The 26,294-nt window shown below is 43.3% G+C and overlaps 5 protein-coding genes across 15 annotated transcripts; 4 read left to right on the top strand and 1 right to left on the bottom strand.

The window, feature by feature from the left end:
• Window positions 1-345: 345 nt before the first annotated feature.
• Window positions 346-6,998, top strand: LOC135611155 (double-stranded RNA-binding protein 4-like). 10 transcript variants are annotated; one of them, XR_010486449.1, is made up of 10 exons: window positions 346-1,084; window positions 1,198-1,305; window positions 1,429-1,494; window positions 1,612-1,677; window positions 1,787-3,528; window positions 5,028-5,290; window positions 5,379-5,589; window positions 5,831-6,100; window positions 6,236-6,365; window positions 6,781-6,998. XR_010486449.1 is itself a non-coding variant. In XM_065106592.1 (6 exons), exons 2-6 carry the CDS (start codon window positions 5,030-5,032, stop codon window positions 6,836-6,838), a joined length of 930 nt encoding a protein of 309 aa, XP_064962664.1. In that variant the 5' UTR covers window positions 3,360-3,528; window positions 5,028-5,029; the 3' UTR covers window positions 6,839-6,998. The 10 variants fall into 10 exon arrangements, 7 of the variants coding, with proteins under 7 accessions (XP_064962632.1, XP_064962605.1, XP_064962624.1 ...); XR_010486447.1 differs by having other exon boundaries at window positions 5,831-6,365; XR_010486450.1 differs by lacking the exons at window positions 5,831-6,100; window positions 6,236-6,365.
• Window positions 6,999-8,690: 1,692 nt separating this feature from the next.
• On the top strand, window positions 8,691-10,517 carry LOC103976649 (uncharacterized GPI-anchored protein At4g28100-like). The gene is made up of 2 exons (XM_009391934.3): window positions 8,691-9,522; window positions 10,079-10,517. The coding sequence occupies exons 1-2, from the start codon at window positions 8,725-8,727 to the stop codon at window positions 10,421-10,423; spliced, it is 1,143 nt and encodes a 380-aa protein (XP_009390209.2). The 5' UTR covers window positions 8,691-8,724; the 3' UTR covers window positions 10,424-10,517.
• Window positions 10,518-11,609: 1,092 nt separating this feature from the next.
• On the top strand, window positions 11,610-12,354 carry LOC135611167 (vignain-like; the record flags this gene model as incomplete). Its single annotated transcript, XM_065106604.1, has 1 exon — window positions 11,610-12,354. A coding segment is annotated over one exon (597 nt), but the record flags the coding sequence as incomplete, so codon positions are not given.
• A 5,972-nt stretch (window positions 12,355-18,326) lies between these two features.
• On the top strand, window positions 18,327-20,772 carry LOC135611149 (alpha-1,3-arabinosyltransferase XAT3-like). Its single transcript, XM_065106513.1, has 3 exons — window positions 18,327-18,579; window positions 18,713-18,796; window positions 19,306-20,772. The coding sequence occupies exons 1-3, from the start codon at window positions 18,450-18,452 to the stop codon at window positions 20,544-20,546; spliced, it is 1,455 nt and encodes a 484-aa protein (XP_064962585.1). The 5' UTR covers window positions 18,327-18,449; the 3' UTR covers window positions 20,547-20,772.
• A 1,750-nt stretch (window positions 20,773-22,522) lies between these two features.
• On the bottom strand, window positions 22,523-25,617 carry LOC135611137 (alpha-1,3-arabinosyltransferase XAT2-like). Of its 2 annotated transcripts, XM_065106501.1 has the most exons (7): window positions 25,490-25,617; window positions 24,920-25,414; window positions 24,748-24,777; window positions 24,595-24,648; window positions 24,294-24,386; window positions 24,072-24,206; window positions 22,523-23,967 (listed from the first exon to the last, which is right to left on the bottom strand). In XM_065106501.1, exons 2-7 carry the CDS (start codon window positions 25,050-25,052, stop codon window positions 22,808-22,810), a joined length of 1,605 nt encoding a protein of 534 aa, XP_064962573.1. In that variant the 5' UTR covers window positions 25,053-25,414; window positions 25,490-25,617; the 3' UTR covers window positions 22,523-22,807. The 2 variants fall into 2 exon arrangements, with proteins under 2 accessions (XP_064962573.1, XP_064962565.1); XM_065106493.1 differs by having other exon boundaries at window positions 24,920-25,526.
• Between the last annotated feature and the right edge of the window lie 677 nt (window positions 25,618-26,294).

Raw genomic sequence — 26,294 nt, 5'->3', positions numbered from 1 at the left:
CCATGGCCCACGTGCTCTAGGGTTGTGGAAGTGAGGAGGAAGGAGCCACTCATACGGGAATCTTAGACGTGGGCGTGCGACACTTCCGGCGACCATTTGGCTTCCTAGCTTTCTCTCTCTCCTCCTCTGTCACACACATCCATCCCCTATCTCTCCGTTCATGCCACCGAACTCCTCCTCCTCCTCCTCACAGAAATGCATGCAAGCGCTTCTAAGTTATTATTATTATTATTATTATTATTATTATGCTATTCTTATGCACATTACTTTATAGGAAGGAGAAGCCATCTCCCCTTATATGAGGTGCAAGTTCGCAGCATGCATGTACAAGAACATAAATGAACGGCAGCATCCCAAAGAGCAAGTCCCTCTTCCTCCCTCTGTCACCACTCAATACTCTCTCTCTCTCTCTCAGATACACTCCACTTCCTCCTCTTGTTTCTGCAACTCGGTAGGATCCCACAACTCTTCCGCTATCTCTCTCTCTATGGCCCTCGCAAAAGATCGAACTCGACAAGGTCCACCAGCGTGTCCACTTGACGGAGGAGGGCCATCAATTCAAGAGCTTAGACTTCCTTCTTCGCTCGAGTTGTTCGGCTATCTGGGGGACGGCAGCACGCTTCTCCGTGATGGAGAAAGCTCTGATTCCCGCGGGAGCTATTCGAGCAGCCTTCTTTCTTTCCACTCGGACCCTAGGAACTCGGATAGCTGCGCGTACAATATGCTCGGTTCGGTGATTTCTCCGCCACAAGAATCCCTCTCCGTCGTCGCATCCCAACGGTCCTGGGCCTGCTTCGACACTTCGGTGCTTAGTTTCGATGGTCACCTGAACCTTGATCACGAGGAGGAATGCGCCGCTTGGATCGATGCCATGGATCGAAGTTATCAGCCGAATCACCTGGATATCAAGCGTGGAACTGCTGATTCCAGGCTAATTCAGGAGAAAGACTGTTTCGAGGTAGGAAGCGGGAATAAGCGTCGAGGTCAAGATCGGTTTGGGTTTATATACTCCGGTGCCGCAGCTTTCGATGGCCTTCAAGAAAGCATTGGGCAAACAACGGTCCTCCAAAAACGCTCGAGCACGGTAATGTGTAGCGTTCGATATATCATCAAGATAACCTAAGAAATGAAGCATGGGTTTCTTAGAATTAAATTCTACGTAAGTCACGTCGTCGACTGCTTATGTTTCTGTTGCAGAATTCATGTAATGTGCAAAGTCCCAAGAAGCAGTGCGGTACTCCCAGGAGGACCAAAGACAAGTCTACTAGTCCATCCAAAGATCCACAACAGAGTATCGCAGCAAAGGTGTTTTCATCTACCACTACTAATATATTAATTTGGACCTTTTGTTTTCTGTTATTATACGCTGTGAACGATTTGGCAATGGAACACAAACATGAATCGTCTCAAGGTAGTTTGTCGTTGCAGAACCGGAGGGAACGGATCAGTGAGCGGCTCAAAATTCTTCAAGATCTCGTTCCCAATGGCACAAAGGTTTGCCTCGCTTCGGATGTATTGTTTTTCCCAGTTATTTTTCCTGCGCCATTGTCTTGGCGATTGTAACTAACTGTGTTCTCCATACAAAAAAAAAAAAAAAAAAAATTCACGTAGGTTGATTTGGTAACCATGCTGGAGAAGGCGATTAGCTACGTGAAGTTCCTGCAGTTGCAAGTGAAGGTCTTGCGATCGGATATATTAATAATCCTTCTTCTTACTAAATCAGATGGCTAAATCGAGAGCTTTTCATCTTGATGTCTGAGATTTGGCCTCTTGTGTTCCTATGCAGGTGTTGGCGACCGATGAGTTATGGCCGGGACAAGGCGGAAAACCACCAGATGTTGGGCAAGTAAAGGAAGCCATCGATGCCATCTTATCCTCTCATGGAGATAGGAACTCTCAACTCCGGCTCTAACCAACCAGTGAACTCTAAATTAGGAGCAAAACAGCCAACCAATTATTCTGACTTCCCCTTTTTGATCTCCTTTTCTAATTCATACCACCGTCTGTCTGTCGACACACATCATTCGGAAATAATGTCAACCGAACCAAACTGCAAGAATTTGAGTTCCGAACTTGTCACAAGTATAATAATAAGAAATCTTGTCTTTTGTTTGTAGAAAACACACAACTTCCTCCTACATATGATGAGGTCACCAACCATTGCTACATCCATAGCTGAATGTACAACTATTAATCAGGATATTGATCTACCTAATTATAATAATATAGGTAAGCTTCAAGATCACATATACGACGACTGACAAGGGCTAAATGTCAACTTGAAAACAAATCACCCGAGCAGAAAAATATATCTTCTATCTTTTGACCTTTTATCAATTTAGGATAAGAATATGCATGGGAGGCGTACCAGTAGTAATAGGCCATGAGAGGAGGTGGAATAACTCACGGAGCAGTGCGTGGTCGATGTAGGTTTGCCAAAATAATTTTGTTTAATCATCTCAAAGATCAAGATAAGTAATACTATAAGATTGACCCACATGTTCACATCCACCATCTGCTATTAAATCTAATCCGATCAAGTCATTTCGACAACAAATATCATACAAGATGACGGAGCATAAAGTTTGCTAAACAAAAGTTCATGTTCTTGCGATCCTCCTAGTGGTGAGATCTACGTAAAAGTCCGTATGTAGCTCTCCCACACGCGCACACCCTTTAATTATTTGTAGTATAGAGAGGATTATGGGCATTTGCCAACGCCTTCTTCGTTTTGTCTTCTTAGCATTTACTCTTACGATTAGTGAAACTTGTTGTTAGATTTAACAGTAATCAGTGAGATTGTCATGACAAGGATAGCAAGTAAGATTAGACACTACTGATCGTAAAGGATCGTACATGTCCCAGCATTCCGATATTTATGAAAGTTAAACATTTTCAATATATCGATCCTTGTATTTTCAAATGTTATATTGAGATTCCTATACTTATCAAAGTGAAACATTAAGATCACTTTTGTATTACACTTATCATGCACCTGAAATTTAAACTCTGCTACGTGATTAACAGATCGAGCCTTTTATGTTTCAAGAGAACCTTCTCGGAGATCAGCTCCAACCTCATAGGATTTTTCAGACCCCTTCATCACAAACCTATGCCATTGTAAATTTTTCAGATCAATCCAATGCAAATGATTGTAATTTTTTTGATTATCCTATCGGAGATGGTTTGAAGGTACAGAAAAAAAAAACAGAGTTATGATGACAACAAATAAAAATAAAAGAAAAAAGACACCGATCGGAAAAACCCAAAATAAATGACTTCTCTTGGAAAATTTCCACTATGTTTTATTGTTCTAATTAGTTCTTTTATTCGAGAAATCATACTCGATCTAATTTAGTCACGAGATGAGCGGTGCAACTCAGTCGCAGCGCCGCGTCAGGCCTCGGAACCCTAAAACCACACCCTTTTGGTCCGTTGCCCCCTTTCGTTTCTCCCGGCTCCTCTCGTATGGATAGCTTCATTTGATTGCTCGCTCCCCCGGCGATTGGACCTCCCGGGTTGGAATCAGTAAGTGGCCGTTGGTTACCCTTGCATCCACCTCCTAATTTTGTGTGCGTTACGAATCCATCGAGCAGCGCTACTGTGACCAAATCTCCTCGCTGCTCATCTTCTCTATTACGCTCTCTCCATCTTCCCTCGTCTTTGATCTTGCTCTGAGCTGCTTCCTTTCCGAATCTCTCCCGGGATTCCAAATCGTAAAGGAAGCACCTTTTGGAGTTTCTAATGCCATTTCTAGGCTCTGTTCTTGTTTTCTTTTCGTTTCTCGTGATCTTTTTGGTTGAAAACTAAAATAAGAAAGACCATGTGTCTGCTAACAGTTTTAGTCTGTAGCATGGCGAACAGGCGAAGAAACCCTCCTCTGCTTCTCTGGATCTTGCAGAAAAGGGAGCAGACTTATTATGTTTTATATTCGATTGTAAATGTTGAAACTTGTGATGGTGATGGGGAAGTAAGTCGTATTTTAGCTCAAAAGAAATATATATTTGAGAACATATTCATGTGGTATCGTAAATTTGTATATCGAGCAAGATTTCTTTTTTAAGGCTCGGAATGGTATATATGCTAGTAATTGGTCTTGTACTGAATGTTTACATTTTCAGTATTTGGTCATGAGGTTCAACCAGTGTTTGTAAGTTACTTGTTATGACGTTACAGATATGAGTAGCTTTAATAACCAAAACATAATCATAACATTCTTGTCTACAAAAGGCTTTTTCTTTTTGTGTTGTGCCGAAAGGTTCACGGAAGTCTAACAAAACAAGTATGCATTACTTAATGTATAAAGTAGTTAGTGAGTCCTGTTGCTTTGTGGTATCCCCAATTTTTATTCCATTATACATGACCTAACAGAAAAGAGCATAGCAGAAAACATTAGATGACACATACTTTGAATTTGTTCATTTTAATCCTGATTACATGAGGCAGTAATCTTGGTGTATTTTATTGCATGTCCAACTAAATGAGGCAAAAATTTATAAGTCCATTGTTCCTTTTTTGAGGTACTAATCTTAGCGTATTCTGTTATATGTCCATTGTTTCATTTTCCCCTTGATGGAACTGTTCTTTGTCATAAATAATCAAAGATAAGAAGTTACAAGACTTACCTAGGATTAAATTACTTATCGGCACATTTGAAATGATCCTGTTGATGGTGCTTGAAGCTAATGGATCAGAAGATCTATATCCACGTTATGATTGGATTTTTAAATTTTTTATTTGTGATGTCATGGGAGGCAATTTATTTTGATTTTTTATTTCTTTTTTGCTTTTTCTTTATGCACACATGATTGAGATGTATGTCGTTACTACTATGCTGAAGTTATGAATCACTGGCTTTTGGGACATAGATTATCATGAGCTTCTGCTATCTCTGTTCTTCTTCTCAACACTTGCTCTTTTTTGTAAATTCCCTGGTATCACACCCTTGCATGTTGTGTTTATTAATATTTATGTTCAAATAATAGTATTTCCTCAAGTTTGCTCGATAAGTGAATTTTTGGTTATAGGTATGGCAGAAGAGTTCATGCATAAGAATAGGTTGCAAGAATATACACAAAGATCTTCTATCACCTTGCCACTATATCAGACTATAAATGAGGGAACGCCGCATGCGCCTGAGTTCAGGTCTACTGTAATCGTGGATGGGAAAAATTTCACTTCCCCTTGCACATTTCCGACCAAAAAGGCAGCCGAACAATGTGCAGCAAAATTTGCCCTTGAGGGCATCCGTATTATCAACAAGAACAAGGGCTTGTCTCTCATCCATAATGTATGTTTCTTTGTCTACTTTCTGTGAGTTTATTAACACTCAAAATTTTAGTTTCTGATGAATTTTTTTTTTTTTTTTTCACTTGTAGGATACCATTCTCTGTAAACTTATCCTGCATGAATATTCTGTGAAGATGAACATGAACCTGCCAACATATGAGACTTCTCACAAGCCAGGGCTGATTCCAGCCTTCGTCTCTTCTGTTTTGTTTGATAACAAGACATTTAAAGGTGAAACTGCACTGAGCAAAAAAGAGGCAGAAAGGGTTGCTGCTTGCACTGTTATTAAATATATTCTAGGTTTGCTCAAACTTTTTTTAATTGATTAAGCTTAGTTCTGTGCCAGTAGAATCATATTAAATATGAGCAAGAACTTGATTTGGTGCTTCGAACGTCTTTTTTAGATTCATTGTTTATTTCTGAGAGATAAATCAAGGTTAGCTTCAACGTTTCTAGTTGATTTACGGCCATTCCCAAGTGCATAACTTGGTAGGACATGTTTGTTACAAGAAAAGGGCTTATTCCCCCCCTTTTTTTTCAGGAAACTGTGATACAGGAGATATTATGAGACAAATCATAGAATCAAAGAATAAACATTACGCTGTGGTGCATAGAGGGAAAGGATCATGCTCATCCCTGGCTAGAAATGAAGAGACAAGTGGTCCCAGTAGTAGTATCCAAGAAAATAAAATGTTGGCTCCCTTGTTTTATGACATTCCACATGCTGTTGCATATTCTGAGGCATTTGCTTCAGTACCTGCTAACACTGCAGCAGCAGATTCTATTTGTTCAGCCAAGGAGGAATATGCAGGTAAACAATGTTCTGCCTTGATTGAGAGTTGGAACTCTTTGTCAACTCCAACCGTAACAGTTATAGCAGGTGGATCAACAAATGGTGCTTCCGGAACTGACTTTGTTGTGCCTCACATGCTGCTTCCTATTCAAGGGAAAGCTGAAGTACCATCTGATGACCCAACTAGCCACGCCCGAGATGTGGTTCCTATTTCAAGTAAAGGGCGTTCCAGGGAAAAGAATGAAGAACAGTGCCAGTTAAAGAAAGCTCGAGTAGATGGACAGTATGTTACCTGTTCTCGTTGCAAGTCTGTATCGCGTGCAAAGTTGCTACTTTACTTGGTTACGGATGTGCTGATATGCTTAAGTGCACACCTCCATGGTGTACTAACCTTTCTTTTTGTAGAATTGTCTTGATTGCCTATTTTTTGCTCCTCTTTCATGAGTTTATGCAACAACCGTATGATTGTATTGGGGGCTGGAAGTGCTAAAAGAGAGGAAGTGCAAAAAGGAAATTGAAGAAAAACGAGGAGGGCTAAGATACTTTTTTTTTTTGTGCACTATTCATTCGTTTATTTGTCCGCCTTTCTTTGTGTATTTATCTAAGGTCCTTCAGCTTTACCCCTCGTTTCATTTCATGGTGTAGTTCCTTTGGACTGAGAATTTCGTCTATTAATCTTTACATTTTTGTTGTATCAGGTCACAGTTTGAACCATGTGCTCAACATTCAGGGAATTTGGTCATCATCGATATCTGAAGAGACTTGGTCATTTCTGGCTGAGAAAGAAAGACGATGCAGCTGTTTCAAGGCTTTGGATCTGCTCTACGAGGATGTGTGCCTTCTTTCTTGTGTACATATGAAGGAACAACCAAATCTTGTTGTGTTATTAATAGAACTGGCATTGAATACTGTCTAATATTGGGCTTGTGCTCTTGGTGTGATTGTTTTATGAATTCTACACGCTTGCAGTCAAGGATGAATGTACATAAGCGGGCACGCCATGGCAATGCTCGTGTTGTGTTTCTGTCAACGTAATTTCACCACTGAACAAGAAATCGAGATATTAGGGTTCATACCATATAAATGAGATTGATCCAGTCCTTGGGATTGGAGTTGGTGGTTAAATCTATGTTTCTTCCTGTGGGTAAACGAATCTTTAGATTTGATTCTTGAGCTCTAGAAGAATCGTCGATATACGTTGAACGCATGCTTGCATCGTGGAAAGAACACCACCACACTCCTGGAGAACGCATAAGCCCCTCTGCTTTGTTGCCTGTGCGAGCAGCCAAAGAGCCACCAAAACAAAGGCCAGTAATTGGATTTGATTACAAAGGAACAAAAATGTAAGAACAAGGTGGGCGACACATGAATCCTACAAGTTAGCGTCACATGCACGGGAGCAGAACGCCATTTGGTACTTCATGGAATATTTAGTGGACCACGATGGACTCCGAGGCGGCACTGCCATGAAACAGAGTCGCTCCTCTGTGTGTGCATTCTCTGCATTTGACAGATAGATGTAGCAGGTATCATTCCTTCCGCAACCATTCCACTCCACGCAATGGTACATACAAATAGTCCCCACTCCCGATACCAGATGTCTCACACCGTTCCGTGGTCGATACTCCTCGGTTCGGATCACAGCAACAGGGCTCACATCCTTCCTTCAAGATTCTCGAACATATACATGCAGCTAATGCTGCTGATCTCATTGGTTCCAATGATCGAGCCTTTACTGTCATGTCTTTTCCTTGTTGGTGTACGGTACTCTGTTTCCTCGTGTTGATGTCTCCTGCAAAATTGGCGACAAGCATCCAGAAGCGAAGTTTGACTTTGCGTGTGATCTCGGTCACTGCAATTATTTTGTCCCAGACACAACCTGCTCCACCAGATTATGGAAGAATTGCTGATGTATGAACAAGTTCCTCGGGAGCTTTATCTTGGTTTACTGGGATAATTTCTACATGCTTTACGGACCATTTAATCACTGGGAAACTTGGGGTAGACTGTGTCTCGGACCATCCTATCCCATCTACTGCAGACGAATCATTTGCGTGTCCGTAACACTGGACTCCGCGGATAATGCCATGCCATAACGTAACCTCATCATTTTCTAGTGTTGTTTTCCTGGAATCCTATGCATAAAAAGGCTGAGCTTGTGAGCGCATCAGCTCGCAGACAAGGGCAGTCGCAGAGACATGGGGTCCAAAGCACATCTCCGTGCTGCTTGTTTCCAGTATCTTCACGGGCTCAGCCAGCCTCGCTGATACCCGGACAGCCATGGCAACGAAAGCTCCACTCGTGTACCACTTGCTCAACCCAAGCAGAGTCTGTGAAAAGAGGCCTTTAACTGATGCTCTGTCGTCGCCTATGTTACAATATGGGTAGTATATTAATGATGTTACTGTTAAGGAGTGTTCATGCATTAAGATTGATCAATAATCGTCTACGCATCACTACATATTTATCCAATACATCCAAAATTTTCGTTGACGTGGGCAAAAAGACCGATGGAACATCGCAATATCCACACTTACCTCCCAAGTTACAAGTGACATCCATCTTGTCCAATCATATATACATCAACGACAGCCCAATATCTTCTCCAAGCAAACCATAGCCACAACCTCCATCCTCGCTATATGTTTGAGCGCTTCTCCCTTGCTCCCTCTCTAACGTCCTCTCAGAACGCAGCGATCAAACATCACCAGGAAGGGAAAGACATACCCAAAAAGCAAAAATGCAATAGGATTAAGCTGCCCGCGCGCAGAGAGAGAGAGAGAGAGAGAGCGAGAGAAAGAGAGAAGAGCGCAATGCCTAATCTCCTACCGCTGCTAGTACTGGTCCAGGTCTCTTTCCTGGTGGCGGTGCCCGACCCTGACACCGCTTCCATTCAGCTCATCGCTGCCACCGCCACCGCCACCGCCGCCTCCACTCCAGTCACCGTCCCAGCCTCCCCCGAGCAGTCCGGCGTCTCCTTCGCCGCCTGCCCTCTCGACCCGCCGTCCGACCTTCTACCATCAGTCTCCGCCGCCTGCACTGCCTCCGACGGCGGTCCTCCCTCCCGCTATAGCTGTTGTCCCGCCCTCAAGGCATGGCTGCTCACCGCCTACTCCGCCACTGCTCTCGCAGCCCACCCCCTACCATCCACCGGCTTCGACCTGCCGGCCCTCCCCGACGACTCGGAGACGTGCATCGGCGGCGTGGAGCGCGCGCTCCGCCACCGCGGGGTGGAGCTCCCGCGCGTGAATGCCACGTGCGACGCTCCGTATTGCTACTGCGGCGTCCGCCTCCGGCGTCTCGCCTGCGCTGGGGCGTTCGTTGCGGACGTCAAGTTGGGGCGGTGGGTGCCGGCAGGGGACGCCGGACGGAGGCTGAAGAAGGACTGCTCTCGTCCCGGGTTCGCCGGGTGCACTCGGTGCCTTCGGACCCTAAACCAGGTGAGTCGCTTCCCAACCAGACGACTCGTCCAGCAAGAAAATTCCACGAACACATATATTATGAGAATGAAATTAAGGTGATGCGATGTGATCGAACATTATAAATTTCGGGTCTTAACAAGCTGCCATTTCTCCCTTCAATTCAACCTTCTCCATTTATGAGTCTACGCCGGTGTCAACTACCATTATAACAACGAATCTTGAAGTTTCTATTAATTAAAAGTTCTCTATTAATTTTTCTTGACCAAATGGTTCTTGAATTAGTTAGCTACATAATGAACCTGACATCCTTTTAGAACATTATCATCATCTCCGCTCGAACCTACACATCTCGACAATTTTTAGCTTCTCGAGGAACAACGACGTTGACTGCAATTTCCGCGCCTCGTCCCACTCCCAAAGTCACTGCTCATAAAACTCGCCGCTAAATTTTGTCTGGATCCGAGGAAACCGTAGTAGATTTCAATTGAACAGTTGCAAATGAAGCGAATTGGTCAGAATCGAGGCAGCAAAATTCCTACTGTCAACTGTTAACTGTGCCTGCATGTGTTGGCAGCTGAAGGCCAAAGAGAAGCAGGGTGGCAGCAGCAACCTGAGCATACCAGGCAAGGAGGCGGCCGCAGCGCATGAGAGGGAATGCCAGCTGATGGGACTGACATGGCTCCTCTCCAAGAACCGGACACTCTTCCTGCCCACCGCCACCTCCGTCCTCGAGGCGCTCATGGCGGCCGAGGATGCCGGCGGCTCCCACCCGGCTTCCTGCTCCCTTTCCCTCGACGAAGTGCCGCTCGCCGTCAGATCTCACCAGATCCATGGCCACGGCGGATCCTTCGCGGTCCCACCCTCGTCCCTCTTCTTCCTGCTTCTGTTGCTAACCCTGCTCCCAATCTTCCATGTCTAGTTTCATTGCTATTGCAGATTCGTGTACTTCCAAATTCGCAAGCTGTAATGGTGGTCTCCCCTAACATGAATGTTGCTAATATGATCATGATCGACATCGGACTAAGTTTTCGCGTCCATATAGGAGTGGTTCATGCATGGTCTTTGTCGTCGTAAACACTCCGCAGCTATCGTGAAGCGGGAGACGATATCCCATGCCAAGTATCAGTGGTCAAGAAAAATGGAGCATATATATATATATATATATATATATGATAATGTATCATACACGTAACTCATCACAAGCATCAGGTTAACCCTTATGCATTTCGCGGATACTCGCCTCAACGTCCTAAAGATTGTTGATGGATCCGGCCACAATATGATCAATGCCAAGAACTATGGCATTAGAATATTAGCACTGTGTATGTCAATCCTTATGTATGTTATATATATGGGCGAAGACTAAACCGGTCTTCATCAACAGAAACATGGAGATTAGTCGCAGGTTTCACGAACACATGTTTCCATTTGATAGATAGACGACTTCAAGTGCCTACCAAATCGAGTTTTAGAATTAGCCTCCATCATGCCACCAAGAGGTCACCTCCGCTTGTATAAGCAGGTTCACAATACGCTTTCGAAGCAAATCGAGTCGGAACATTAATTCGTGGATAGGAAATAGACTTCAGCGTTGCTGAAACTCAAGTCAATCCATCTTATCTTCTACTTCCAATATTCTTCACGGTTGCAAATATGATAAGCGTCACGTACTCAAGAAGGAAAACAACTTCTGAAGATGGCATCGTCTCCTGTATGTATAAGATGCTTAATTATTCTGAATTTGGGACACCTCTGATTAGTTCTCGTAATTTCACAGCAATTAATCATCGACATATATATATATATATATATTTATTTATTTATCACAAAAGAAACCTATTAATACATATATTATTGTTTAATATCTTATTATGTCTCCATGTACGTGTTAATAGTTCATCTGGTCCAAAACAATCATGCTTTAATCAGGTCAACTAAGCATGCCATCCATTATAAACCGAACACGCTATGCATATTATATATTCGACATGCATTGCGTGCACGAAATATACATTGCCACGCCATCTGGTTACGTTGACAATATCAGCTACGACCAAGCAATGGGTTTGACCCTCTCTCTCTCTCGTCGGTCGATCGATGCATGAACACGAATCGTAGGATCTTGCTGGGCGTTCTCCACGGTAGCAACAATAGAAGGGATCACCAAGATCAAGACAGATAAGCTGATCTCTCTGTCGGAGCAAGCACTCGTTGACTGCGACTTCTCCAATGGTGCGTGCGATGGGGGTTGGCAGGACAAAGCATTCGCCTTCGTCACCTCAAACGGCGGCATCACCACCGAGGCCAACTATCCATACCTAGGATATCAAGGTATCTGCAACATCACGATGCTTTCAGACCACGCAGCTTCCATCGCCGGCTTCGAGTACGTACCGGTGAACGACGAGAAGGCGCTGATGGCGGCGGTGGCCAACCAACCTGTGTCGGTGAGCATCGAAGCCAAAGGGACCGACTTCCAGTTATACACAGGAGGGATCTTCTCCGGGCCGTGCGGGACTGACCTTGATCACGCCGTCACTGCTGTTGGCTACGGGACGTGGCAGGGAACTAATTACTGGATAGTGAAGAACTCATGGGGCAGACTGTGGGGTGAGAAGGGGTACGTACTGATGCGGAAGGACGATGCAGCAAAAGAGGGACTTTGCGGCATCGCCATGGCCGCTTACTTTCCAACCGCGTGATGAAGGCTTGGTGGTGAATAGCGTTCACGAACGCGTTCTGCTTGTTTTCAGATTAAATTCATTTTGATGTTTGAAAAATAAATTATTTTATTTATAGTCTTTCAAAGAGTAATGTGTTGGATGAAAAAGGAAGAATACAAGTTAAAATGATTTAGGCACAAGGATCCAAAGTTCATATTTGCAATCACAAAATAAACTACATGGCGTTTGGTTCGAATTTTAAATCAAAAATCAAAATTGTTTCCTGAAAAGAAATCATAAAATTTACTTCACTTAATGAGTTCTATTATATTAAATATTTGTTAGATATACTTATAATAACTATCATAATAATACCATTGTTTGAGTGTAGTGATTACATTCGTGATAAAACATAATAACGTTACCTAAGTGTAAAAAATGTTACGCGATATCATTCACTACATTCAATATTTGACACCGATCCATGATCGCATCACCTATCCACCTTGCCCGCGACGTCAGAGGTGTTTGAATTGGGACACGAAACGGTAATCACCATATGCGTATGTTCAGCTGATCTCGGGTGAGAATAAGACGAGAAGGATTTCGCTCCGGAGAATAAAACGCTTTGTCGTCCTGATGGCACGCGGTAAACGCACCGATCCGTGTATGTACAAACCGTACCTTTTTGTTTTCTTTTACCAGAACGACGACGACGACGACGAATGGTACGAAACCTCCTCGTCTACGGCGAAAATTGGAGAGACCGGCAAGGCGAAGCTTCTCTTCCGAGATCGGAGAACGCAGAGAGAAGGCGAGTTTTGGTGAGTATCGTTCCTCTTCGATTTTAACTCTCAATCTTCCTTTTCGTACTCTCATCCGTCGTTTGATTTGGTTTTCATTACTGGGAGCTTCTCTCCTCGTCTTCTTTTCGTGGTTGTATTGGCATGTGAGAGTGAAATATGTTCTTCTTGTATGATCTGGTTCGTAATCTTGAAAACGATCGTTTTCTCTGAGGGTGAAACCCTTTGATTCGTTTCTACATCGCTGTAACTTGTGGTCTTATTTGGGTGAATCCTATTCGATTTGTGTGAAGAAAATTGGAGAAATCAAGTTACTTGGTTTCAAGATTGAAGATTCTGTTCTACGTACGTGTTGATTTACATTTGGATTTACGTGATGTACTTGCGATCTTGGCTACTACTTTTGATCCGTCGATGGGATCTCAGAGGAATAGTGGGGTTCCTCTTGTTACATTGCTAGGATATAATTACATTCAAATATGAATACAGTAATGTGATTATTAAACTATTGGTACGCTTGACGATGACTCAGTTGACAGCAAGCACCGTGACAAGTTTTATGGAAAGACGTTGTAGTTGGTGGTAGCTAAAAGACTCGCTCCACACACTGCTTGCAGAGCACTTGTGGCTGCAAAAAGACAGCTAAAGCCATGCTGATTGTATGAAATTTTATAATAGGGTTACCCCAACTATCAGTGGCACCAAGGAGATAGTCCTGACCACGGTTCCGGAATTGTCGGTTGTAGTTCCGATTCCATTAAATTTAGAAACAAAATTGGACCGGTTTCAAATTTGCAACTGTCTGTTCTAATTTCAGTTCCGGTTCAAACCATCCATTCTGATCAACAAAAAAGGAAAAAAAAATTAAATTACTCTACCAAGTGTTTAGACTTTTAATTTAAAGTGCTAATCACTGCACCATGAAACCTGTTTGTGTTCTATTTATTTTTTCTTTTTAGCTGGTTTGGAACCGAACCGAAACTATCGGTTACAATCCCAATTTCCAAGAATCAAAACCGAACCATATGGCCCTATTTTCGGTTCGATTCAGAACTGCCAAACCATTGACCCAGTTTGATTTTGGTTCAATTCTGATTTGAACCTATTGGGGTCAAGGCTACAAGGAGGAAGTAAGAATTGTCCTATTAGTAATACATGGTTGGCATAAAAGTTGTAACAAAAGATTGCAACTCTGATTCCCATTGAAAGAATGTGATCCCTCTCTCTTGGCTGGTGAGATAGCCTAATGGTTAGTACATATATAGATGTTTCCTCTTCATCTAATTTAGAAGAGAAATATAGCAGAGTAGAGCTGGTGTAATATCGAAGTACCTGAAGGAGTCAATATGCCTTACGGTTCGATTTCGAACATCCAATATATAAAGAACATAGCATAAGACTCTGTATGAGATTTAAGTTGGCTAAATAAAGAGATGTCTGCAAAAAGGGATAAGGCTTCGAGTTTTCTCTGACTCCCACATAGAAGGATGGTAAAGTTTTTTAATTCTTTCCTTGTTGGACTGGGATTGACCATCTATTTTTATCAAATAGGCCCCATTTGATAGCAATATAGATCACAAAACACTTTCGCATAGTTGATGGATCTCAGGTACAAGCATCTTGTACGTTGTTTAATGTAATGAAAATTTCTTCCTAGTTAAAAAAAAAGAATATGATCGTTCCATTTAATTTGCAATTAGGAGGACAAAGTATCCAAAGAATAAGAGTGAATGAGAGGGTGTAACTACTAATACCACTAAATCAATTGTATAAAAGGTATGATAAGTCAAAAAACATGATTTAAGGGCTTATCTTCCTACTAAGAAGCCTTGTGGGAGATTGTTTTCTTTTTCTTTTGTAATTATCATCCTAAAATATTATCAAAACAAACCTATAGAATTTTTCCAAATGTGAGTCCTATTAGTTAGATAATTGCTTAGCTTGTCCTAGAACTATATTAGGACGACTATACATAAAATTGATCAAACCTGGCCACTAGAGGCTCTTGAAATATAAACTAAAAAAAAAAGAACAATAGAATTAGGACTTAGTGAAATAGGCTAATTAGTCAGCTTTTTAACTCGTCCTGGTATAGGTTGTGAAGGCTCCAATCATTCCCTAGCATTCCACTTTAAATAATATGGAGTCCTTGTGACATCTTAATTTTTGATCATTTTGTTTATGACCTTTAATTGATATCTATATTGCTGAGATCATGAGCAGCATTAGGTTTCATGACCAACTACGAAAACAACACCAATGGTTAGATTTGTCAACTTGTGGATTCAAGTTGTGTTACTTTTTGTGGAATTACTGATTATCCCTATTGCCGTGGTATGTGCTCCACCATATAATCCATAGTCAATTCAACTTGTACTTACCGATATCAGGATCAATAATTTTTATGCATCAGTTTGTACCACAAGGGATTTGTCTCTAATGTTTGCTGCACCACCTAAAGCGGAGGTCAGAATCCATGTATTTGTTTTTCTTGATATTAAAGTTTGTCTTAACCATTTAATAAGTTTTATTGCCCCGGCTGGGCAAAAACTAGATTTTACATTTCTTGCTGTGATGATTCTCTCCGCTTTGCAAATCTATAATACATTCAGCATCTCTTAATGTCATTGAAAATTAGGGTATCTTCTATAACTTAAAGACTGACGCAAGTTTGCTTGGCTGGCCATTATCCTCCTCTAAAATCAAATCAAGAATTACCTCTTAAGTAAACATTATTTGAATGGATCAAGTTGTTGATTATAATATCTTCAAGTTTCATCATAGAGCTTCTTGGAAGCAAAAATAATTAACAAGTAGCTCCACTAGATGCTTGACTGTTGCACCAAGGAAAGTGGCTTCAGGTTCTTCCATGAAGCATACTATACTGCTTTTTTCCCCCTCATGGTTACACTTTCATCATCTTTCTCGGTAGTTCCCAATCTTTGGAAGTATTTTATTAGATCGTTCAACAAACCTACTGATGCCCTTCAGATTTTTGCTGCTATGAAATATAGTATGAGTTAGTGCTTAGTGCTACCTCACTATTACTATCGGTAGTTATCTCATCATTGTTTATGACGTTGATAGAACTGTGGCTTTTTGTTGATAAACTGAACTTTGCTGTTTGTGTTCTTTTGTTGGGACGTTCAAGTGAAAGGGACTTGATCCTGATCGTCTTCAGCACAAACATCTCATGAACCTAGAAAAATCCCAAAACCTCCGATATATCAAGAAAACAGCATGGCACTGCACTGCACTTGATAGAAATGGAAACTTCCGTCTAGCTCTTCTCATACTTGAGAACGGTACCCAGAAATCACTAGCCTTAATGGTCACATTTAGCGCCAAAGAGGTTAGGGAGAGCAGTTAATGATAAACCAGCTTATGAATTTTTCACAGATTTAGTGTTCACTATAGATGATTCGAACACACAGACACAATCTGCTCTGATATTATTTTAAATAGTTGACAATTGCCAGTTCCTGAAAAACTTACGCCTATCAATAAGAGATCGACATTTTAATTATTTATATTCTTAACATTCAAGTTTCAATTTATTTATTTATTTATTTTTAATTTTTCTCATGTTTTGATCTGGAATAAATTGATCGAATATCAAGTGATAGCCGTCTCAGAATCAGAGCATCTTTTTTGTCATGGTTCGCAGTGTGTGCGCATTTCGATTTTATGCCTCCGAGGATGTTCAAGCCAGCACGTCTCCTTTTCGTGTTGGGTCTGCAACCTTTAATTTTATGTCTTTGCCGACCGTAGTTGTTCCAGTTTGTTCATGCTTCGTTGGAAGGATTCTTTGTTTGCTCGAGCGTTCCCATCTCTCTCCTTCGCATTAGCTTTCCACTAAATGTTGATGGTGGGTCTCCTAATTTTTCCCTTGAAACAGCAGCTAACAAGAGAGCAAGAATCGGAGTGACATCTCCATGAATCACGTCACTCGCTGCTCCTAAATAGTGGCATGGTCAGTACTTGGCCATCTTCTCCAGCAGCCAGAATCTAAGATGGAGGCCAACAATTGCGATGAAGAGTGAGGAAAAAGGTCAGTACTTGGAAAAAAATTTCCTACTTTCGAGGCAAAATCATGGCTAACATTATTGGAACATGTTCTTCGAAACCTTGGAGGTGGACGGCCTACCAGGACAAATACCTCACCCCCCACTTGATGCGAATTAATAGCTAGTGGCAGCTGTATGTCATAGGTCTCGTGGGCCAGCAGCAGAAGAAGTTGATAGCCATGAGAGCTTGTGGCAAATTCTCGGAGGACCACAGGTTCCCATCTCATCATACAACTTGGACAATGAACCAGTAGCGCCGAGATGACCTCTCTGGTTGTCCCTATTAGCATGGTTAACTCCGGAGTAAGATAACTAGGTAAGCACAAAATGCATCATGGCCTTGATGCGAGCATGTGCAAATGAAATCATTTAGGCAGGCTCACATCGAGGTCATTCGTTCCAAGCCGTGGGTGGCCACATGGTCAAGAAGAGGAATCGATGACTCGATGTTTCCTACCGACATCGTAAAAGAATAAAAGTATTCCTGTAGGGAGAGAAAAGTGCATGCATGCATGCATGAAAAAAAATGATGAAAGTATTCCTGTAGAGAGAGAAAAGTGCATGCATGAAAAAAAATGATGGGGTTCTTATATACACAAAAGAATAATAATAATATAAAAAAAGGACTCGTATAGGCTGGAGACAGCAAAGAAACAGGTGTTCATCAAAATGCTTGGTGATACGAGCTATAATCAAGTACAAAAGATTCATACCCTCATGTGGCTCAACCTTGCATCATGCAGTCCCCGTGCTAGACATGCCCTGCTTAGAAGATGACAAACTTTTACTCTTTAACTTTTAACCATTAGAATAAGTCCACTAAATCATTGCCTCAATATGATTTTGATACGGTGCGTGATTAACATTAGTTTCCCTGTTGACCTTTCTCTTGTTATCCTAAAAATTTTATCAGAATGTCACAAGCTTTTTCTAATGATGTTTTCTTTGGAGGTTAAGGGAAAACATAAATTTCAATTATTGTTCTTACTGTTTGTTGTTAATCTTAAATTTTGTGTGACGGTTCATGGATCTTTATAGTGTGTCATTGTGAGAAATATTTTCAAAGTCAACATCACTTGAGAAATGGGAGGACACAAATCACCATCCATCTTGGTAAATTACAGGATGTAAATTAGATATAAATATGTCCAAGTCTACTAGGGTGATAAATAAATGTGAGACAACTGCACACATCTCTGTTGGGTCTGTTGTTGTTTTTTTTAACACAAGGGTTGTTAAGAGAGAATATGGATTAAATAAGTGGTTGGTGGTGGCTTGCATTTAGTCAAACCATCCAGGGAAACAAATTAGTCCATAAGAGAATCGGAGCTTTGATAGTATTATAATTCAAAAGAGGAGTTCTGCAAAGAACAGGGAGGGCGGAAGGAGAAGGAAGAGAGGGTGGAAGAAGGATGAAGTCCCACAGGACTCCTCCCAGGTTTGAGCCTAGGAGGACAGGCAACGCTTTCATCGTCGCTACCATGCTTCTTTCCCTCTGCATCCTCTCTCTCATCAAGGCTCGCTATTGCTCTGTTCCCAATGGTGTGTGTGTGTGTGTTTCTCTCTCTCTCTCTCTCTCTCTCTCTCTCTCTCTCTTGTTCTTGTCTGATCTTATATTTTGTTTATTGATTATGAATCGTGTATTCTCAAGAAAATACTACTGTTGTTCTTGCAGCAAAGTCACAGGCATTAGCAGAATTAGAACCCACGGAGGTTTCAGGCATGGTAACACTGAAGGGAGGCGAAGCTGCTCTACCAGGTACTTTCGGTAGCACATTTTAGCAGAAAATTCATAATTTTGGCTAGATTCTCGACTAAGGTTGAGAAAGTTCATTGAAAAATAGAAAATTGTAGAAGAAGTGGATAACAGAAAAGAAAACTCAATCTTCATCGAGTGAAAACAAAAACAAAAAACCAGTAAGCTGAATCTAGTCGTCTTCTTCTTTTCCCCTCCCCCCCCCCCGCCCCCCCCCCCCCCCCCCCCCCCCCCGCCCCCCTCCTTGGAGAAGTACACCAGAGGCAAATAGGCGTCTGGTCTACAAAATCTTCATGTAAAATTTGCAAGAATAAACTCTTAAGCAGTCGAATGAATTATGCGCATATTTTGCAGAACATCTGTCCGTTTATATGGTCCATACTTGTTCATCCTTAATGTTTACTTTTTCTTCTCAAAAGAAGATATTGACAATGAGGAAATTTGTCAATTTTGACAGATTTTGCTAATCCAGATGATTATTGATCAAATGCTCTGTTTTTTTTTTTTTGCAGAGGACGAAGAAGATGAAGGGAATACAATAACTTCCCAAAAGATTGTTGCAGAAAAGGCTGCAATCGACTTGAGCAAGCCAATTTGCTCCGAAACAAGCAAGAGATCTAACGTATGTGAAGCGGACGGTGACATAAGATTGCAAGGAAGCTCCCACACCATACTCCTACACCCTTCTTCGACAGATCGAGAATGGAAGACCAAACCTTATTGCAGAAAGCATGACCCCCCAGCCATGAAGAATATTAAGGAATGGACAATAAAGCCTTTCCCCATCAGTGAGCCACCCCCTCAGTGCACCGTGAACTACACGGTCCCAGCGCTGGTCTTCTCCATCGGAGGATTCACCGGCAACCTCTTCCATGACTTCACCGACGTCATTGTCCCTCTCTTCATATCCTCCTACCAATTCCGTGGCGAAGTCCAGTTTGTGGTAGCCGACATAAAGCCATGGTGGGTGAGCAAATTCATCTTAATTCTCAAACAGCTCTCCAACTACGACATCATCGACGCGAACAACGACGACCAGGAGGCGGTGCGCTGCTTCCCTCGCGTGATCGTGGGGCTGAGCTTCCACAAAGAGCTCGGCGTCGACGAGTCAAAGACTCCGACTAGTTACTCCATCGTGGACTTCAAGGCGATGCTGAGGAAGGCGTACGGGTTGGAGAGGCCGACAGCAGCGCCGTCGGGGGACCCGTGGGACATAAGGAGGAAGCCCAGGATGCTGATCATATCACGCAAGAAGACCAGGGCGTTCCTGAACGAGAGGGGGATGACGGACATGGCCATGAGCTTGGGGTTCGACGTGCGGGTGGCTGAACCCGACATAACCACGGACCTCGCCAAGTTTGCTAGATTGGTGAATTCCGCCGACGTGATGATCGGGGTGCACGGCGCAGGGCTGACCAACATGGTGTTCCTCCCGGAGGGGGCGGTGCTCATCCAGGTGGTGCCCATGGGCGGCCTGGATTGGCTTGCAAGGGACACCTTCGGGCAGCCGTCGCCGGACATGCAGATTAAGTACATGGATTACCGCATCCAGGCAGATGAGAGCACATTGAGTGATCAGTACCCAGCGGATCACCCTGTGCTGAAGGATCCCTATTCCATCCACAAGCAAGGCTGGAATGCACTCAGCAAGACGTACTTGGACAACCAGAATGTGAGGCCTCACCTGGGTAGGCTGAGGAACACTCTGATGGACGCCCTCAAACACCTGCCTCACGGCCGCAAAGAGGCTTGAGCAGTGGTTTGTAGTTGCAGTAGCTTTTCCTTCTTTCTTCTTCATCTTCTTTCATTTTTGTTACATTCATTTTTTTTTCTTCTTTTGCTTTTGTTGTATGAAAAGTTCACATAAGTGTGTCTCTGGGTTGGGACGGTGGTATATGAAATCCACACAATGTAATTACTCATATTGGGAAATATAGGATCAAACAATCTCGGAGAATAAGAATTTGCAGTTTGCAACATGACTTTGCCTCTCATCCTAGTTTTATTCTGAGATTAATCCTACAGTTACTCAGCCGAAAGTTTTCATAATAGGAACCTTCCCTTAGAAATGTAGGAGAATCGTACGTGCGTTTTCCTGTTGGAGAGCAGAGTTGATTCGTAAATGGTGTTCACTGTAACTCTCGACGTTCATCATTTCCGTTCCCCTCAGATTACAAACTGCGGCTTTCAATCTTTCCTGGAGAAACCAAGGCTAGAGCTTCTCCATCCGCATTCCAAAACTGTAATCGATCTAAACAACTTGGTTCCTTCCTTGTGCAACGCAACGCAACGCATTCATTTCAAAGAACCTTCTAAGAAGAGTGCAAGGGAGATAACATGGGGGGATTGAAGGCTTCCTGAAATGTTTTGGAGGAAAGAGTACATAACATCACATTTGACTGTTTCAATGTAAAACTTCCTGACCGGATCAAAGGGTCTAAGTCTCTCGGTAGAGGTTGCAGCAGATACGGGTTGCTGTCAAGGGCCATTCATATAATTTGCTCTCTGACACGGAAGGTTCTCGCTTTCGTCCGAGACAAACGCAAGTTGCTGCTTTCTCAATCTGGTATCGAGTGATGAAGGGACCCAACTCGTATGTCATGCGTGAACATACCAAGTCTTATTGATTTGGTGCCGGGGAGCTATCCAGGAAGACTAAACGCCTACAGCCCCACCTATTTAAGAAAGTCCAACCTCATTACATCCTACATTTATACTTGTAGTAGAAGAAATGGCAGTGCCAACCATCATCGCATGGACACATGCATCGTGCAAAGAAGTAGTATTTTAATGTTATGTTGTTTCAATCGAGACCAGGGAGAGCAAAGCAAAGTACATACCGATGTTACCATGTCGTGGTTCTTGGAACTACAGGCTACTTGCCCACATGATACAGCCAGCTATTCTATGTTTGGTCAGAGCAGATATCACATGCTGCAGAATATGTAAATTGCTCTATCATGTTAAACCACCACCTTGTGCAATAATTATTTCCCTAACTTTGAGAGCAGCTCGTCCTCGTCGCATATCAGTATAGCACGGAGCATATAAAATAATGCTGATGGTACATCGACAGCTGTTCTTCCTCGTTCGATGCCATCATCCCCTCGTCCTCGTCTCTGTTTGATTGCGGTACGAATGATATAGTTGAATATGAACATGTACTCGAGGAATTGAAGTGAACATGCGAGCATGTTAATATAAGCTGTGCATGTGTGCTCTGCGATGAGGTTGACAGACCAAGAGCTCCAAGAAAAATCACAAATCCAGAAGCTAACACGATAGTATCTGACAAGAGGTTAGTTAAATCTTCTCTTCCCAACCATCATCCACATTAATGAAGAAGCACTATGCTGCAGCAGCTGGCTTTTTCTTTTGGGAAGGACAGTGTGTTGTCTTTTGCTCCTCGGGACTTTCCTGTTACCTTCCCTTCTCCTTCTCCTTCTCCTTCTCCTTCTCCTTCTTTTCTTGTTTCTTTACCCTGGTTTACCTTTGGCATCTGGTAAAGAGAGGCAGACAGATCGGACATATTCCACCTCATCTTTCATAAAGAACGGTTCCTAAACTGACGACTGTGTTACGCTTGGTTTTCTGTAGAAATTAGCTTTCGTAGGTGGCTGCTTTGAGAGCCGTCTTTGTGGTGTGCCACTTCTGTGGCCCCGTGGTCATGTGCCATGGAGTACTACGAGTTGAAGCCTTATGCTTTTTTGGGTCATAATGGAGGGCGAGTTGAAGTCCACCAACCCCGTCAATCATTCTTCATTTATGGTACAAGAGGCGGATGATAGTCCTCGGTGACAAATGAAACCAACCTTCTATCTACATGCCATTCTTACAGCAGAGTAACTCAAACTTCAATTGCAGAGGCTACGGAGGACCAGTCTGAACCATAGACATCAATCACCATACCTTCTGGTACATCGTACTCATACACCTCCCATCTTGCTTTGTTGCCCCTTCTTAATCATGACGAGCGAAATAATTGGTGACACAAAGAATCGGTTTTATTTTCTGCTATTGTATGATGTGCTCCAGTGCTTTCCACAGCACGCTCTTGAACTTGTTGACGTCGAGCTTCACATTCTGGTTAGCCATGAAGGTTGACCTGAGAACATGGAATCCTTGCTTGTGGAAGGACAAAGGATCCTTGAACACAGGGTGATCCCTCGGGTACTGCTCTGTCAGACTGCTCTCCTCTATGTCGATGCTGTACTGCACGTAGTTCAGCTTCATGTCCTTGGCCGGATCTCCAAAATCCAGCATGGATAGCCACTCCAGCCCTCCCCATGGCACCACCTGTATCACGGTGGCGTTGGGAGGCAGGAACACCAGATTGGTGAGCCCGGCGCCGTGCACCCCCACCATCACGTCCACCGAGTTCACCAGCTTCGCGAATTGCGCCACGTCGGATCCCACTTCTGCCTCGTTCACCTCCACTTCGAAGCCCAGCTGCTCCGCCAACTGAGCGATCTCGAACAGATTCACGAACTTCCGCGATCGCTTCCTTGCTATGATCAGTATTCTCGGCCTCCTACCCGCGAGATCCTCGATGTTGGACATCGACTCTCTCTCCAGCGACAATGCGCTTCTCATAAATTTACCGAAGTCGACCATGGAGTAGTCATTGGGAGCCCTGGCGGGATCGATGCTGAGCTCCTTGTTAGCTCGAAGACCCACGACGACCTTGGTGAAGCAGTGCACGCCCTTGTCCTTGTCGAAGTCGATCGGTGGGTACTTGGAGAGCTTCTGGAACAGGAGGCGGTACTTGTAGACCCACCACGGATTCATGTCGCTCACCACGAACTGGACCTCGCCGTCGTACTGGCGGGCGGTCAGGAAGAGCGGGATGAGGACGTCGGTGAAGTCATGGAAGAGGTTGCCGGTGTATCCGCCGGTGGAGAAGACGACGGCGGGGACGTTGTGGCTGACGGTGCATTGAGGTGCGGCGGTGCTGGACTTCACCGTCAACTCTCTGACTCGGCCGAACGCAGTTTGGTCTCCCTTGCGGGCGTAGGGGCGGAATCGGAACGCCTGGTCACTCTGCGGAGATTCTACAAAGATGACGTCCGATGAATTCCCAGGAATTCTGATGTCGCCGGACATCTCGCAGATATCTACTCGAGGGTCTGAAAAATCGCATGACAGCATCTTCTCCACGGCCTTAACTTCCCGAGCTGCAGACATATTGGGAAGAACACGGCGTGTGCATCAAACATAGTATTCCAATGCCCAACGAAGCTTCTCTATGTTGTACTTAAATCTGATGTCCATGACATACCAGGTTGCTCGGGAGTGGTCTTTTTATCCACCTGAACGGTATCATCGATGGTGTAATTGGAAACCGTCGGCAGCGTCATTCGATTGTGGTCTTCATCTCGATCGGTGCGTTCCTCCTCTGCCTCGACTGTGGTTTCTGTAAATGAACGAGGCAAAAGTAAGGGCTTAATTAGCTCATAATTCCATCGACCCCTCTCGCAGCTCTCTGTGGCGGTGGACATACCCATTACTTCATCAATGCCCGTCTTGTCGTCCTCGATCGGATCAACGATGGTGTGATTCTTTTTACCTTGGAAATTCTCCTCTTTCTTCTTTTCTGCAACACAAAGCAGATTCAAATCAAAACTACATGTTATCCTAGCAAATAGAGAAATCCTTCTTTGCTAGGCATTAATTAAAGAAGCATGTTTATCAATTGTATGCTTCCTTTTTCTTCCATTGGTTCTTTCTCACTTGCGGCGTTAGATCACCGAATCTATGCAAGCTTGACGTTGACCAAACTGAAACAGCATGCAGGTGCTCACCTGTAGAGGGAGCCGAATAAGATGAAGTGTCTGCTGCTTTCTCTCGCTCCGCATCTGCACCGAAAATATATCAAGCAAAAGATTATGCATCCTAATAATTCACATCAAACGCCAAAACATCCATGAATCAGAGAATCCAGCCAGGAAGCTTACCTGATTTTTGAGGACGCAGCCTTGAGCTGACTGCAAAACATGTGAACGCGAGTTAGAATCTCGAGCACAAGGCTTTCAACATCAGAGCTTGTAACGAAAGAAAGTAAGACGGATGGCGGTCTATTGAAATCGGCAGATGCCGAAAGCCCAACCAAGAACGCAAACAACTTACGACTGGGGAAAGTGAGTGGTCTAGACACCACTATGAAGGTCATGGAGACCAGAAAGCATCCTATGACGAGCACCACGAATCTGAATCTTTGCGACTGGCCGGCGTTCCGGAACAGCTTCATCTGGTTCACCATCTCCGCAGCCGGTGCAGGCCTCGATCTTCTCCTCTTTCACAAGAAAGAAAGAAAGAAAGAAAGCAGAGATTTCTTATGCACACCAGCGAATACCCGTCGACTTACATGGAGCTCCAAAGCTGCTCCTTGACAGCCTCATGGCGTCACTAAACTATGGACCATCGGAATATATTTTACAGGAGTTGTTTGTAGGTGGGTAGGTATACGTGAGACTCGGTCAGGGAGACGAGGAGAGCAGGTTTTTTCTCCGAGCAACACAAGACGAAGCACACGGTTGACCAAGCGAACGTCTTCACCTGCTTGCCTTGTTCCTTCCACCTCTTGATTTGTCCAAGGCACGGAGTTGGTTCGGAGCTCCCCTACTGCAGCAGCCAATTCAATTTGGCAGAGGAATCCATAAAAATGGGGGACATGCTAGTGGGAAGAAGGAAACCCACCGTTTACTTCGACTTGGTCTCTCGACCCATGAAATGCATCCTGCTTGGTATATATATTTATTCTAGGCCAAAACTTGGTCGAGGTATCATCACCCAAGGAACAGTTTCCGAGAAAGAAAGTCAAATGCTATTTATCAACCTTGTTTAGCTCATTAGATAAGCCAGATTATTATGAGAAAAAAAGGATAATTATATATTTTTGTTGATTTATCATCATAGGAAATTTATTGGATGGTCTAGATTTATTATTCTTTTAGAAAGCAACAAAAGATTAGGTAAAGAAGAAAGTTGAATGTTTATTTCTTCTTCAAATTATCTTTCTACCGTGGAAGGTTGTGGAACAATACTTTTGATGCCCCGCCAACCTCATCCCTATTTCCTCCTCGCCCACGACAGATCCTTTTCCATTTCCCCTTCAACATCTTCAATCTGTGTCGTAAATTACATGTGGTCCACCCATTGGCTGTGCACTACGAAGATGCTGCTGCTGGACTAAATGGAAGTAGACTTTTTGGCAGCATATAAATCCATTGTCTTCCACTAGAAACATGTGGAAGATACTAGCCATCACTGGCTCGAGAGGTTTCATCAACAGGATGTGCCTTGTCTTGCAGGTAATTGGGCACGGCACCTTTCTTCTTCTACTGCTCCTTGGCTGTTGAATACAACAGAGGTGCTATCCCAAGGAAAAAAGGTTAAGGTCATCGAGTAATCCAAGCCTATGAGCTCGGAGCAGATGCTATAAGTCACTACTCCTCCTTATTCGAAAGCATTTGAAGGCCATTATTTGAACAGCACGCAGGTT

This window comes from Musa acuminata, chromosome BXJ1-2, assembly GCF_036884655.1.
Source record: "Musa acuminata AAA Group cultivar baxijiao chromosome BXJ1-2, Cavendish_Baxijiao_AAA, whole genome shotgun sequence".
Classification (NCBI taxonomy): Eukaryota; Viridiplantae; Streptophyta; class Magnoliopsida; order Zingiberales; family Musaceae; genus Musa; species Musa acuminata.
The sequence above is the reverse complement of the archived record's forward strand: the minus strand, read 5'-3'. Positions and strand labels throughout refer to the sequence as shown.

Bases quoted from the DNA above. Each gene is read 5' to 3' on its own strand.
- LOC135611155 (XM_065106533.1), top strand. From the start codon at position 5,030: ATGGCAGAAGAGTTCATGCATAAGAATAGGTTGCAAGAATATACACAA. The intron at 5,291-5,378 runs GTATGTTTCTTT...TTTCACTTGTAG, and splicing joins GCTTGTCTCTCATCCATAAT to GATACCATTCTCTGTAAACT. The intron at 5,590-5,830 runs GTTTGCTCAAAC...CTTTTTTTTCAG, and splicing joins TGTTATTAAATATATTCTAG to GAAACTGTGATACAGGAGAT.
- LOC103976649 (XM_009391934.3), top strand. From the start codon at position 8,725: ATGTTTGAGCGCTTCTCCCTTGCTCCCTCTCTAACGTCCTCTCAGAAC. The intron at 9,523-10,078 runs GTGAGTCGCTTC...ATGTGTTGGCAG, and splicing joins GCCTTCGGACCCTAAACCAG to CTGAAGGCCAAAGAGAAGCA.
- LOC135611149 (XM_065106513.1), top strand. From the start codon at position 18,450: ATGAAGTCCCACAGGACTCCTCCCAGGTTTGAGCCTAGGAGGACAGGC. The intron at 18,580-18,712 runs GTGTGTGTGTGT...TTGTTCTTGCAG, and splicing joins CTATTGCTCTGTTCCCAATG to CAAAGTCACAGGCATTAGCA. The intron at 18,797-19,305 runs GTACTTTCGGTA...TTTTTTTTGCAG, and splicing joins AGGCGAAGCTGCTCTACCAG to AGGACGAAGAAGATGAAGGG.
- LOC135611137 (XM_065106501.1), bottom strand. From the start codon at position 25,052: ATGGTGAACCAGATGAAGCTGTTCCGGAACGCCGGCCAGTCGCAAAGA. The intron at 24,649-24,747 runs GTAAGCTTCCTG...TTTTCGGTGCAG, and splicing joins GCTGCGTCCTCAAAAATCAG to ATGCGGAGCGAGAGAAAGCA. The intron at 24,207-24,293 runs GTATGTCCACCG...GTTCATTTACAG, and splicing joins GGGCATTGATGAAGTAATGG to AAACCACAGTCGAGGCAGAG.